This window comes from Choloepus didactylus, chromosome 15 (assembly GCF_015220235.1).
Source record: "Choloepus didactylus isolate mChoDid1 chromosome 15, mChoDid1.pri, whole genome shotgun sequence".
NCBI classification, from domain to species: Eukaryota; Metazoa; Chordata; class Mammalia; order Pilosa; family Megalonychidae; genus Choloepus; species Choloepus didactylus.
Genome location: NC_051321.1, coordinates 32,550,677 through 32,565,784, shown reverse-complemented (window position 1 = coordinate 32,565,784; position 15,108 = coordinate 32,550,677). Strand labels below are relative to the sequence as shown.

Here is a 15,108-nt window from a genome sequence, read left to right as displayed (position 1 = left end):
TGCTGACCTGCTTGAAAAGAAATCTTGTTTGCTGTTTGTTTTCAGGTGCCTGAACTCTGTCTAGCCATAAATGAGCTCTCCAGTCATCCCCACAACCTTCTGTGGTTGGTACAGCTGGTCCCTAATTGGACATCTCGTGGAAGGTATTGAAAAGTGAGAATTAAACATAAAGAATTTTTATAATGTTTACGTTAATGAAATGCTTTGGGGTCCTTTATTTTCATTCATCATTCCTTCATGAGTCCTTTTTTCATATTCAATTGGGGAAAAGGCTTTGATAGCCTGACTCTGATACTTAACTCAGGTCATTGTGTAATCATCTTGATTTATTTTTAGCTTATGTGATAACAATATAGATGACACATACCAAGAAAGTAAGTGAACTAGCATGCTTTTACTTTAGTAAAAAAGAAATTCCAGCAATAAAATAGATTTTTCTAGCAGTAAATCAACAGAGTCAAAGATGAAGGCTTTTAATGATTTGCCTGAGCTACAGGCAACTGTTAACTTTATGTGCAAATAATTTACATGAATTTTTTGTGTGTTCTATTAAAGCTGGTACATTCTTATACAGGCTTCTCTTGAAACATTGTGTTTCCAGTTAGAGGAACTAGAAGAACTCCTGTTGGCTCATTCATTTGCTTCTCAAACAGTATTAATTAAACACATTTTAAATACTTTTAAATTCTAATTCTAGGCAACTGAGAGAGTGCCTCAGTCTAGTGATTATTTCAAAGCTCTTGGATGAAAATCATGAAGATGTCCCTAATGCCAATAATCTACAGGTATAAATACATTTTTGTTTTCTTTTAATAAATGGGGGAGTTAGTAATGTATAGCAAAAACTGATGGATCCTAAGTCAAAAGTCCTGGGGTTGAATCTCAGCTCTGAAACAGGATACTATTTGTGTAATCTTTAACATGGTACTATCACACTCTCTGTCACATAGGACAGTTGTGGATAGTCAAATGAATTAATGTATAAAAACTGCTGGGAAGATCATAATGTGCTATATATAAATATAAAATGACATTATTTGTTGAATTAGTTCAATTTATCAAGGTTAGTAGTTTATCACAAGGTTAGAAATTGCAGAACTTTTGTACCTTGTTTGTATCTTGTACCTGTTTTAATATTAAATAGCCTTTTTAAATCTTGGAACTTAAACATGGTTGCCCTCTAGTACTGTTCAGTAGTGAATATCTCATGTATATATAAGAGTATATAAACATCTCCTGTGAGCTTGACTCCAAGAGAAAAGTTCTGAAGGCTTTTTACAAACACTGACAGCACTAATGGGGCTACCCATAGTTGGATTTGAAAACTCACCATAGTACCTGATCTGGATGTCCCTGTGTTCTTCTTGTTTGAATTGCAGTTCAATAAAAAGTACTCTGTTAAGTCCTAGGGATTAAAAAAATAAATAAAATTATTAGATGTAGCCCTTAAAACCAATCTAGTGGTTGAAACAAAATAAACCAACCTTTGTGGTATAGTTTAGTAAAAACAGTGGTTGAAGTATGCAAAGGTGCTGAGGGGACAGAGATGAGTATGACTTGTTTCTTTTTCAGAAGAGTTAAGGCAGATTTGACTCCAAATATGACCACTTCTGAGCCACCAGGGTAATTAACAGATAGTTCTCATACCCTTGAGTGATATTTACTGCCATTGAAAGAACCAGAGATAGAAGTTCCACCATCTGCCTCCAAATTTTTGTTTGTCCTGTTACCTTTTCCTTTTTTGCCCATGTAGAGTAGAACAACGTGAATAATTAACCCTCAGACTTAGTAATTGATATTCAAATTACACAGTCTAGTTGTGTGTTATTTTTCCCCAACCTCTTGCAGTGCTCCTTTTCAGAATTGAATGACTTATACCCCATAGAGAGATTAAACTTTGCTGGCTTCCAAATACTTCACAGAGAAAGTATCCCCTGTGACCTCTATTGTAGTGGTATTTGGTCTCCTCCTTAAGCTTTTACCCTAAATTACAAGCCCTGAATCTTGAATTTAAAATCCCTTTTAAGCATTTGAGTACTTTTAAATAAAGAAGAATTGAATATCATTGAACTATAGGAAAGCTAAAGGGGCAGAGTTTGGGAAGGCAAAATGAATAGATGGCACTGAAAAAGTAACCTGAGAAAACAACAGTGTTGGTTGGTTGTCTCCTCTTCCTTTCTTTTGATAGATATCACTCCTTCATCACTATCTTGTGCAAATGAAACCTTCAGAGTTGCTGAAGAAAATGGTCTTGAAGAAAAGGGCTGAAGAACCAGACTGCACTATTGATGACAGTCTTCATTTGGAACTTGAAAAGCAGGTATCTAGGGCTAGAAGATCTCAAAGAGTACATAAAGCATAACTGATGCTAATTTTCTTACCATACATGCATAGGCATTTCTGAATTTAGAGACTGCATTCTAGCAAACTTGATTATAAAGTGACTGATATTTTTTACTAACTGCTATCATGAAATTCTTAGTTTACTTGATTGTTGAGAATTTAAGTAAAAGGATGGTCATTGGTAATTTAATGCTGGGAGTATTTTTTGCAACTCTTTATTAGGGCAGTAACGAGGTGGTAAAAATCACAAGTCTAGCTTAAATTCTTGGCTTTTCCCTACTTATCAATGGGTTAACTTTAGCAAATTGTTTATCCTTCCTGAGTAACTTTCCTAATTTGTAAACTGGAGATGACATCTATTTTAGCTAATTCATAGGTGTTAATTTTATTTATTTCTCTAATAGGCATATTATCTGACCTACATTCTTCTTCATTTAGTCGGTGAAGTTAGTTGTTCTCATTCTTTTTCTTCTGGACAACGGGTAGGTAGTTTTTATTAAAATAGGTATCACTATTGATGGAATGAATGAACATGTTTTATATAGGAGAAACCTTAATAAAAGTTAACTTTGGTTTTGCCGTAGAATTCTCAGTGTATGTTAGACATAGTGTAGTAATAACCTTGCAGCTATATCATACTGATAAGAATTATTTGTTGGCAAATGTTAGTTCTGTTTGTTGGAATGGAGCTCAACCATCATAACTTGACAGCAAGGTAATATATTCAAAAGATTCCAAGAGGTCACCAAATACCAAATGGACCAGCACTTAGCTGGTGTCTTCCCATCTTCTACTCCACTTCTTTTTTCTTTAGAGATAACATTTCCCTTCAAAATTAAGTTAATGGCTTAAAAAAATTTTTTAATTGATGGTAAGTTGAGGCTGCTTCAAAAATGCATTTCTAAATTATTTCTCTATACTAAGATTTTAATTTTGAGTTACTGTGTGCTTTCCATACTACCATGATCCATATTTCTGGGAAAGTTCTTGTTTACTTTCTTTTGTTTCTCATCTTAGCTGTTTCAACCCCTATTTTAAAACTTAGTATCTCCTAGGCATGATAGAAAGGACATAAGACTTCTTAAAATGCTATTGTACATAGAACTATGTTTGTTCTCCTGATTGGAACCTAATATAGTTATCTGTCTGTAATGTTCTTATATGGTCTTAATGCTGTTTTTTAATTTTTTTCTTTTAAATTGCAGTAACATATATACAACATAGGATTTCCCATTTGTCTTTAATTTTATTTTCTGGCTAAAAAACAATCAATGATTATTATTTTAAAATTCAATTATTATAAAACCATATGAAGTGGAAATTAAAATGCTCATATAATCCATTGCCCTCCTATTAATTTCTCCAGAATTTATGCATGTACTAACAATTATTTTAACAAAAATGGAGTCATACTATTCATATTATTTGCGACTTGTCTTTTTTTCTTCACTTTAAGATAGTAACACTTATACCTAATTACTTACTAACTATAGTTTTTCAGACCTTTTATTAAGAAACATTACATTTTTTGTAATTTGAGAGAATTCTTTTTTTTTATTAAATTCAGTTTTATTGAAATACATTCACACACCATACAGTCATCCATGATATACAATCCACTGTCCACAGTATGATAACATAGTTATGCGTTCGTCACCACAATCTATCTCTGAACATTTTCCTTACATCAGAAAGAACCAGAACAAGAATAAAACATAAAAGTGAAAAAAAACACCCAAATCATCCCCCCATCCCACCCCATTTGTCCTTTAGTTTTTATCCCCATTCCTCCACTCATCCATACACTAGATAAAGGGGGTGTGATCCACAAGGTCTTCACAATCACACTGTCACCCCTTGTAATCTACATTATTGTATAATTATCTTCAGGAGTCCAGACTGCTAGGTTGGAGTTTGGTAGTTTCAGCTATTTACTTAAAGCTATTCCAATACATTAAAGCCTAAGAGATGTTATCTATATAGTACATAAGAATGTCCACCAGAGTGACCTCTCGACTCCATTTGGAATCTCTCAGCCACTGAAACCATTTCGTCTTTGAGAGAATTCTTGAAGTAGAATTTCTAGGTCAAAATTTTTAAATATTTCAAATTTTAATTGTTTAAAAATAGCTAATACCACATTTCCCTCCCCAAATGTGTCCATTTATATTCTCACAAACTATGTATGAGAGTGGCTGTTTTATACTATAAAATTCTAAAACTTAAGACAATTTCTCAAGGAACTCAGTATGAATAAAGCTTGTTTTGTTCATAAAGAAAAAATAGGTCCATTGTTATTCTTTGAATATTCCACTAAAAAATGTGTTAAAGGAAGGACTCTTCACATTTCTGGGCACTACAACACCCACTCTGAGCTCTAGGATTAAGTTTCCATTAATATGCCTTAATATATAGCAAAACAACTTTTTATTTTTTAGCATATTTTCTCAGTTAACTAGCAGTAAGCCATAATAGTCTTATTGTCTTGGCAATAACTACTTTCTCTAATACAACTGCTATTGTGTTGGGTGATTAATGTCAGAAATTGCTAACTGGGGAATGATAGATTTTTTAAATGATTGTTAGATGTTCTGACTTCATAATCTCTTCATTGTTCATTTGTAATGCTTCAAAGTTGTTTTCATCCCCTGTGTTTGTTTTGCACAGAAACACTTAGTGCTACTCTGTGGAGCTTTGGAAAAGCATGTTAAGTGTGATATTAGGGAAGATGCAAGACTTTTTTATAGAACTAAGGTAAATGTGTTTTTTTCTTATGTATTGTTTTTTGTTTAACCTTGGTTACATAAATATTTGAGAATGAGAAGCAAATAAGCCTCTCTTTTAAAAAGAACATACAAGTTTAGAAACATGTTTCTTCTTTAATAATGGAAATCAGTTTCTGCTAAGTGTCTGTAGCTAGACTGAGAGTGAAAAGAAAAATATTAAAGCAGATACACTTTTCATTTTACTGTGCTTTCTGAATTCTGAAACTGCTGGTACTCAAGATGAAAAAGAATTCATCCAGTACTAATGAAACTTGTTAGTATTTTCTCACTGTACAAATTAAGGCCTTATGCCTAAGTTAGCTTCAAAGATTGAAGCATTGTTTAAGTATATAAATTATAAAAAAGCAGTTATGAAACTTTATGATGGTTAAAAAGTTGTTTTGTTCATAGAGAAAAAAAACAGGTTAGCTTTTATTCTTTAAATATTCCATTAGAGAATGTGTTAAAGGAAGAATTCTTCAACTTTCTGGGTACTACATCACCCAGGCTGAACTCTAGGATAGAAATGAGTTAGCAAATAGCTTGCAAGCTTTTTTTCTTAAAGTTTCAAAGACAGTAGAAAATGATTTTTTCCCTGAAACATAAAATCAGACAATATTTAAAAAAAATTTTTTTTTTCTTCTAAATATACATCATCTTTTAGCTTTCGTAATATAAGGCTGACTCTTTTTTGCTTCTTGTGTTTGGATAGTCACTAACTGTGAAGTCGGAACTTTGTAACTTTATATCTTATATTAATTAGCTGAAAAAGGTTAATCATTGGAACAATGCCCATTTGGATTCAGTATCTATATGTATTTTAGTAAATTTAAGTTAAATAAAATAATGAACAACAAATAAGCTATATTTCAGGATAGTTCATCACCTCAGAGAGGAAACCATAGTTTCAGAGATACATTTTTTTGAATGCTGACTGGAGTTACTGGCCCAGTTAGTGGAAGCAGCTACTGCTGACAGACATGAGCTAAAAGGGGACCACCCAAGGCTTTTGTTTCTTAAAGCCGAGGTCCAGGCACAGGTTGGTGCCAAAGCTCCTCTTACTTAGAGTGGAGAGTGATACCATGTTCTATTGAAATTGCTTCAGGGGGTGGTCCTGCTGAAATGGATGAATTGCATACCTCTCCAAAATCCTCTAATAGAAAAGGTGGCAGGTGTCTTGGAGAAACTGAATCTGCTGAACTCTAGATAGAAAAGAAAAGCAGAGTTTGCAATTCACTTTATACACTTAAAGCAGCTATAAAATTACTTGTTTAAGTCATTTTTCTCAAGCAGTTATGTGCAAGAGCTAATTGAGAATACCTAGAGTTGTGGGAAAGTTTGAGTTTTGCACAGTGGCTTGCTAAAATGCCAAATGTAGGAATATCCCAAGTATTTAAAAAGAATGCATCATACTTTTCAGAAACCTGGAGAGGAATAACTGAATTTTGGAACCTCTGGTAATGTAGAAAGGAACATATGACATTTATTGTGGCCTTGAGTCTTTCAAATGAGGCTGGGAAGGCAGGGAACAGCCAAAACCTTGGGACCTGTAACACAGACCACCATTCAGCTTCTTTCTCTGAGTGTTCAAGTTAGCACATTGAAAAAGTAAGTTCCTTGAAGGCAGGGAATATTTTTTTCTGGGCGACCTTTAGTAACTAATGGGAAAATGAAGTCCTAAGCATTCAGTATTCTAGATTATGGTGATGAAGGTAAATTTTCTTAATTACTAGGATTTGAAAGCCACTCCAAAAGATGAGTAGCTTATTTTCTCATTCTTGACAAAAATCAAATTGAGTTGTTGAGTGAAGGCCTGTCATAACTATCAGAATTTTGGTATCAAGAATTAAATTGATTTTAAGTAAGGATATTTTGATCTGATCCTTTTTACCTTTTTTTTAATATTTTTAAGGTGAAAGACTTGGTTGCCAGGATACATGGAAAATGGCAGGAAATAATCCAGAACTGTCGGCCTATTCAGGTATCATTTTATTAAATGGTTTTATTTATTCTTAATAGTTTGCTAAATAGTACTACTTCATACTATTTGAAATAAAGTATAATGGAACACTTGTTTCTAAGTATTTTAAGATAAACTGAAAACTCCAGTATAATACATGGTTTGTGTGAAGTTTTTGTTTATTTCTTGAGAGGGTTGGAGCCCATTTTAAAATGTAATATTGCATCAAATGGGGGTTATATCATGAGGAACAATTCTGGAACATTCTTAACCGCTTTATCAAGATACAATTTATATACCATTACATTTTCACCCATTTAAAGTATACAGTGGTTTTTAGTATATTCACAGTTACACAGCCATCTCTACAGTCTAACTTTATTTTCATTACCCAAAAAGAAATCTCAAAGCCTTTAGCAGTCACTCCCCATACCCTATCCACCACCACCACCTCCTGTCCTAGGCAACCACTAATCTAGTTACTATGTGTATAGATTTGCCAATTCTGGACATTTCATATAATTGGAATTATACACTACCTAGCCTTTTGTGACTGGGTTCTTTTACTTAGCATAGTGTTTTCAAGGGTCATCCATGTTGTAGCATGTATGTCCTTTTTATTGCTGAATAACATTACACTGTGAATATATCACATCACATTTTATCCATTCATTAGATGATGAACATTTGAGTTGTTGCCACTTTTTGGCTATCATGAAGAATGCTTTTATGAACATTTGTATACAAGTTTGTATGTGGACGTATGTTTTCAAATGAAAACTTTTGAGTGAGAATATCTTGAGTATGTACCTAGGAGTGGAATTGCTGGGTCATATGGTAACACTGTGATAAACATTTTGACTGCTGATCTGTTCTCCAGAGCGGCTGCACCATTTTACATTCCACCAACAATATGATGGTTCTGATTCTCTACATTCTTGCTAACACTTGTATTGTCTTTATTATTATAGCCATAGTAGTGGGTGCAATGTTGAATCTCATTCATTATGGTTTTAATTTGCTTATGAAGTTGAGCCGCTTTTCATGTGCTTCTTAGCCATTTGGATAGCTTCTTTGGAGAAATGTCTTTTCTGATCCTTTGCCCATTTTGTAACTGGGTTAGTTTTGTTTTTGTTTTTGTTTTTTTTTTTTTGAGTTATCACAGTGCTCCATATGTTCTGGAGACAAGTCCCTTATTAGATACATGATTTGCAGATATTCTCTCTCATTCATGGATTTTCTTTTCAGTGTCTTGATCGTATCATTTGCAGCACAAAAGTTTTTAATTTTGATGAGGTCCAATTTATCTATTTTTTTCTTTTGTAATTTTGGTGTCATATCTAAGAAGCCATTGCCCTAAGCGAACATTTTTTAATACCTGCTATTAAGTTTGGCATCCTGCTTGTTTACAAACTAATTAATGTTGAATGTTCTAAAATGAGACTTCTCAAATTTTCATGTGAATAGGAATCAAATAGGAGCTTGTGGAGTGGGACGTAAGATGTCTACATTTTTAACAGGTTCTCAGATAGATGCCAGTGCTGCTAGTTCAGGGACCATATGTTGAGTAGCAAGGGTCTAGAAGTTGCTTATATCTTATACAAAAATAGGAACATTAGAGTTTAACTAGGAAAAGCAATTTCACTATTTTATGACGTTTTGACTCTTGCGATTGGTGTCTTTCATAAGATAAGTGCATCTTGACCTAATGTTTTGTTGTTTTAGTTTCTAACCTCAGTAGAAATTTTTTAGGCTGGCCATCTTTGCTCATGTGGTATTAAAACAGAAAAGAATTTAATAGCAAAACTTTATATTAATCAGCTTGACATTTTACTTAATCTCCTTAAATATAACTCTCCAATTGCACGTGGTAGTGATTAAAAACATCCCATACTTAAGTGATAGTTGTTTTTTGTTAGACCACAGAGTGCGAAACTTGAATCTGATTACCATAAATTTTCAAAGAAATGTACAGTGTAAAGAGTTTACTACATTTATTATCAAAGCCCATTGTCTGATGATTAGTAGTTGTGTAAGAATTAATTTATAATCTGGTTAAATTTTCCTTTATCTTATTGTTTTCTCCTTCCCTTTTCTAGGGGCAGCTTCATGACTTCTGGGTACCAGATTCTTAAAATAAGTTGCTGCAGCAAAGAGTTGAAACAAGAAGAATTCAACAAGAGCCTTTCCTAGATGGGTAGAAAGGATTACTACAGAATCCAGTGGAATGCTAAGAAAATGTCCAGCAAGTGTGCCACTTGAATATCTAACATGAAGGTGGTAATGAAGAAATTGCCATTCCTGAAGCAGAAATGAAACATGATATGCTTAATTGTTGAGGCAACTGGCCTTTCAAACAGAGCAGAGTCCTATAAAGAGAGGGGAGGGATGGAAGCAGCTTTTATAGTTGCATGTTTAGCCTATCCTGTTAACTCCTCTTGTTAAATTACAAGTCAATTATCTTTTTTTTGGGGGGGTAGTATGTGTGGCAGTTGAATAATCACAGGAAATATGTAAGAAAAGATTTAGACCAACCTGAGGGGTTTGACATGAAATCAAGACCAACTTCCAGTTGGATTTAATTTTCCCTCTTGGTTATTTTAAAGCAAAGGGAAATCTTAGAACTAAGCTTAGTAACAAAAAGAATAAATCTCTTCTGTAACTCCTATAAACCACAGGGAGGTTTCAATCCATGCATTTTCCTCCACTATTCAAGATTATAAATCTGTTAGGTTTTTAAAATACATTTAAAAAACAATTGAGAAACAGAACTTTGGTGTATTATCAGATCCCTTTTAAGGGGAAGAGGTTAAGCTGTAGAGTAGTGACTCTGTTTTTATGCTGAAACATTTGTACACCATTTGTTTTGGGTTTCTTTTAAGTGCATGTATTTTTTAAAATACTGGTTAGATTTTACAGTTCTGGCTCTTTATAGCCATACAGAAGTCTGTATTGTAAAAGCTTAAGATATGGACAGGTTTCCAAAAACTGTTTCTATGAGTACATGACCTTGGGAGAGACCTGGATGGTTTTTAGTCTTTGGGATAGTGTGTGTATATGTGTGTGTATGCGTGTGTGTGTGAGAGAGAGAGAGAGAGTGTGTGCACACAGGTACATGCATGTGCTCCCTCACATGTGCTTGTATTTTGAAGTTGTTGCACTTGAAAACCACAGCTGCTCTAAATTCATAAACACTGGAAAGCCATCCTTTGGTTTAAATGGTGGAGAGTTAGTAGAAGTGCACATGCTGGTCTCAGCCCTAGTGCACTTTGAGTGAGGCCTTTGGTAGTAACAGACTCCTATTAGCTAACTGAAAAATTATTTTAATTACACAGTGTCCCTTTGGAGTGGTTTGTTTCCTAAAAGAGAATGCCATCTTTTTTTTTTTTTTTTAACTGACTTGGGTGACACTGTTCTCCTAAGTACTCTTATTTCCCGAGATGGAGCGGGGTGGGGGGTGGGGGGTGCGGCATTGAGATGGTATAGGGAAGGGAACTGGACTTGATGTTTATGGTTTGAAGGAAGAGAAAATAAGTTTTGGAAAGTAACTTTCTTTAAAACTAAATGGAGGCTTAGGAATAAAAAGCATTTTAAATTTATCATTTAAAACAGCATCAGTAACTTTTTGAGTCCATGTCAAGCATTGGGCAGTTAGAGATTTTATAGGGGAGACTTAAATAAATCCAGTTCCCAAGAACCCTGGCAAAATGAGATACCAAGAGTCAGACCAGCAAAAGTTTTATTCTGTGTTGAGTTTACTGGTAAGAATATTATCTTGATACTACCTCTCAAGGGTGTTGTTACAGAATGCCACTTATGGTTAAAGAGATAGATACAAAAAGTTATATTTGACAGAAGCTTGAAACTCTGGCATCTATCTGCCCAACAATGGGGGCTTTCACTCTCTGTAATTTAATACATTGTAGATACATTATTTGTGTGTGTAATTTTATAAGTGTTCATATTTTTCTCATTTTGCATTGTGTAAAGTGTACAAAACCTCAAAGTATAAAATACTGCTTATATTGCTTGTAATTATAGTGTGTAAATATTTTTTAATTGTGTACATTGATGGGAACAAGTGGGTTATTCAGGTTTTTTTTAAGTGACCCTTTTGTATTGCAGTTTCAACAGATAACTGCTCATCAGATTTAAAACCACTTTTATACATTTTTATTTAACAGTTCCAATTTAAAAATCTCTATTTTTAATTGACTTTCTCCATTAGAGAAAAATACTTCATCTGTCCCTTTAAAATGGCCAAACTTCAGTTTGGGCCCTTGTATATGACTCTGGTAGATATCTCCAGTCTCCAGGTCTCAGTCCAGTCAGTACTTGCATTTGGGTTCTCATAAAAATTTTTTTATTCTCTTAGCACAGTGGTCCATGGTTTTTCCCACATCAAGTATTTCCTTCTCCCTCGAGTCCCATGCTTTTTCTCCCTCCCGCTTCTGTTGCCCAGTGAATGGGATGGTAGTGAGGGAGAAAATGTTCATTGCACAGAAAAATGTCAGGCCACTTTTTTGGGACTTGGCAAACAAAGCTTGCACTGAGTGGTGGTGTGTTTGGCGATATTACTGTGCCAAAAATCACCTTATCTAATTTTCTGGATAAGTATGTCAAACTTATTACCCTATTGCAAGCCAAAAATTAAGGTACTTGTGTTTATGCTTTTGTGTGTAACTGTTTGCCTTTTCGAAACTGCTTTTCTTGTTATCTGAAAATATATTTCTATTTGTTATATCATGTTAAGTGAAGAGACTCTCTATGGACATATGCATCTATGTAGCAGTACCAGCTTTGTACATTTTCTGTCTATCTCCTGATGGCAGTGGTGCCTTTATCACCTTTTGAAAGCTTGGCTTTTTGTTTATGTTTTAAAGTGCAAGTAGTAGCTTGCTTTTGACTTCACAAAATCTCCTCAGATGTAAAAGATAGAAAATGGCGTGTTGTCATCCAGGCTTTTGGAGCATTTGCATGTGTATTTCTATCAAAACAAGTATAGTTGGTGGGGACTGGCCAGTAATAATATGTGGAGTCTTTAAACTGAGTAGTTTTTATTTAAAAGGAAAAAAAAAATTAAGAGGTGACCCACTAAAAAGCAACTGAGAGAATTAGGGAAGGACTGTCCTGGTTTGTCTCTAAGGAGGCAAGAGTAGGGTACAGGTGTCTGGGCCAGTGGAGCAGTTAGCATGATCTGTGGTTATTTCTTACTCATGAACAGTGTTGGTACACCTTATTATCTGTGTGTTTATTTCCCTTGGGCAGCCCTGTTGGCCAGTTAATCTACCAGCTCTTAGACAGGCAGCTTACAGGAAAATGCAGATTTCCTTTTCCTCCTCCTTCTTCTTCTTTTTTTTTTTTTTTTTTGAGATTTTATACTACATCTTGTTTAAAGTCTTATGAATGTATGTGTGTGTTATTAAAACTGCCTTTTCTCAGTTTGAACATGTGTTTGGTAATATTTGTTTGGAAGTAGGAGTGGTTAAGAAACTGGAATGCCCTGTTTCTTCCCCTGCCCCCATCCCATAATTTTTAAACTAATTTCTTCCTTTCTTTCTCCTACCTTCAATTCTCCAGTCTCCTATTTCTGGAAAACAAAGCCAGAGCTGTACACAGTTCACATTTCTATAACCCAATTGATAATTTTGTATACCTTGCAGCCAGGAATCTAGTAATCTCATTCTTATGTTACCTCATTCACTAGGTTCATTCAAGAACTCAGTACCTACTATGTGCTAGGCTCCCTCAGGCCCTGAGGATTCAGTGGTGAACAACACAAACAGAACTCATGAATTTTACCTTCTGGTCCCCAGGTTAAAACATTTCTGTTATTGGGCAAAGAGGACTGGCAAAGAGGACTATACCCTTGACCTGGCTCCTTTGTTAGAGTCCAGGGCCAAGAAAGGCAGTGCCACACAGTGCAGAGGCATGGCTGGGTACCACCTCCAACATGCAAGGCAGATAGAGCCCTAGAGTACTCTGGGTTTGCCACCTGGGGCCAGAGACTGTGGGCTGACTCCACCAGAGCAACTCCTTTTACGAGCTCATAAAGGGGCTAGGCATGGGTGCCAGAGGCTTCAGGTTTCAAAACTATGCCCATACTTCCCTCAGCTGACATGCTGCTTAGCAGGGGACCACCTGTGTCTTCTCTTTACCACTCAAACCTGTGATCTCCATTAGAAAAGGCCTGAGCCTTATCAGGGTGTGATCCAGTCAGATTGGGCTTCACCCACTCAATTAAGAGTATAGAGACAGACAGTAGTTTAAAAGTAAAGAGCACTCAAGACAAGAATTCAACTTCAACACATTTTTACTAAAGGAGCACTTAAGGTCAAAGGAACAAGTTGACAATGTAAAAGTTAATTGATACATTATCAAGCCTGGGAGCCCCTGCTCCTCCAGGGGCAGCTGGACATGAGATCATAAAGCTCCCCCTTGTCTGAGATTTAGAGTATTTATGGCATTTTTAAATTTAGAGTACACTTAATTAAGTTTACTTTTTACATTTGAACCACAAGCGGTAAATGATGCATTGTGATTACCGTTGTGAACCACCAGTGAATCAAGATCAAAGGAAGGTATCCACAGCATTATCAGAGACTTAGCCTTGAATGTCTGCAAAACTACTGAAAATACTTCTAATAAGCTATGACTTCTATAAGAGCAATGTAACATACTTTTACTTATATAAAATCTAAAATTAGAAGAGATTATTATTACTTATCTCTAACTTATTAATATTGTTCTCTTATTTCATTCTAAGATTAGTTTAGCCAATATGTTGATAATAAAAGAAGTTAATATGCTTTTATATCAGAAGGAATAACTGGTTCTTCACTATCAGAAGAGAAAGCTCAGGTGGTAAATGAGAGCAGCATAGAGAGAAGGAGTCAGCGTCCTCATTATCAGATGCCTCAGTAGAGATACTGCGACACCTGCAAGTGTTTTCCTTCAACAGTGGGGATGGGAGAGGGAGAGCAACAGTGCAGGCAGAAGCAGAGATGTTACAACACTTACTGGGTGGCAGGCAGCACAGCCTCTTACAAGTTAAGGGCATTGGCTTTGTACTAGTTAAGGACCTGACTTCAGATCCCTGATTCACCGTATCAGCCATCTGATCTTGGGTAAATTACTTAATCCCTCTGAGCCTTAGTTTCTTTATCTGTAAAAAGGAATAATAACAGTGGCTACTTCATAATTTTTGAGAACTAAATGAAATAATGCATGAAAAGTGCTTAGCACAGAGCCTGCCACATAGCAAGAACTCAATAAATGCTAGCTGTTATTATTTAGCCTACTTCAAAACTCTTAGATGACAATATAAATTGGTCTAAAGTGGGGACTTTGAGGTTTAATGATATCTGAGCAAACCAATTCTCCTAAAATTGTATGTGAATGCTCTGTTTCTTCTGACACAGGTTGCTCCAGAGGCACATAAGTCCAGATGTCTATGCTGGTAAACCATTTGTGACTTTAAAAAAAAAAAAAAACCTCAGCTGAAGCTGAGAAAGGGATGGTGGGTGGTGATTTTCCAGCATTTGTGGACATGTCCTGACACCCCTTTTCCTTGCTAACCATTCCCCAGGCTGGAGTCAAGAGAGGGCAAACCAGAAGGCCCAGCTTTGGGTTTAACTCCAAGACAACTGCTGGGAGGAAAAACCTAACAGGCAAAACAGGCTTCTGAGGTACAGTGAGACTGCAGCATTGTACTGGTGACAGTCCCTACTGAAGAAGCACCACAGCTATAAATGAGGCCAAAAGAAAGATCATACCACCTAAAGGGAAAGTGCTGGGCAAGCCAGAGGTGGAGATGGCAAAGCAAGAACAGAAATGCTGCCACAGTGAACAGGAACAGGACAAGACCTTGACTAGGCCAAAGTTCTCTTGCCTCTGGGACACTGCTCAAGTTTCAGTTCATACCCGCCCCCTCCACCCAGGATCCCTGCTACAGTGAGTAGCCGCTCGGTGTAGAGCCTGGAGCCACACCTTGGCTTGTAGGTGGCTAACTTAGTGCTAAGGACAACCAGCACTACCCTC

The 15,108-nt window shown here is 35.6% G+C and overlaps 1 protein-coding gene and 1 long non-coding RNA gene across 7 annotated transcripts in view; one reads left to right on the top strand and one right to left on the bottom strand.

Annotated features, from left to right (window-relative positions):
* SLF2 (SMC5-SMC6 complex localization factor 2) overlaps positions 1-12,516 on the top strand; it is a 48,961-nt gene extending 36,445 nt beyond the window's left edge. For 4 of the 6 annotated variants that reach the window (XM_037804497.1, XM_037804496.1, XM_037804493.1 and 1 more), the window contains exons 14-20: positions 46-143; positions 698-785; positions 2,189-2,320; positions 2,748-2,825; positions 5,011-5,097; positions 7,021-7,089; positions 9,168-12,516. In XM_037804497.1, the coding sequence (XP_037660425.1) occupies positions 46-143; positions 698-785; positions 2,189-2,320; positions 2,748-2,825; positions 5,011-5,097; positions 7,021-7,089; positions 9,168-9,203 (588 nt within the window). In that variant the 3' untranslated portion in view covers positions 9,204-12,516. The remainder of the gene's footprint in view (positions 1-45; positions 144-697; positions 786-2,188; positions 2,321-2,747; positions 2,826-5,010; positions 5,098-7,020; positions 7,090-9,167) is intronic. The other 2 variants (XM_037804495.1, XM_037804494.1) reach the window with 1 other exon arrangement.
* The window catches only part of LOC119510264, a 40,115-nt gene that overhangs the window by 22,507 nt on the left and 2,500 nt on the right, over positions 1-15,108 (bottom strand). Inside the window, exons 2-3 of the long non-coding RNA XR_005211859.1 lie at positions 6,248-6,310; positions 1,331-1,405 (exon numbers count right to left, since the gene is read on the bottom strand). This is a non-coding gene — a long non-coding RNA (uncharacterized LOC119510264). The remainder of the gene's footprint in view (positions 1-1,330; positions 1,406-6,247; positions 6,311-15,108) is intronic.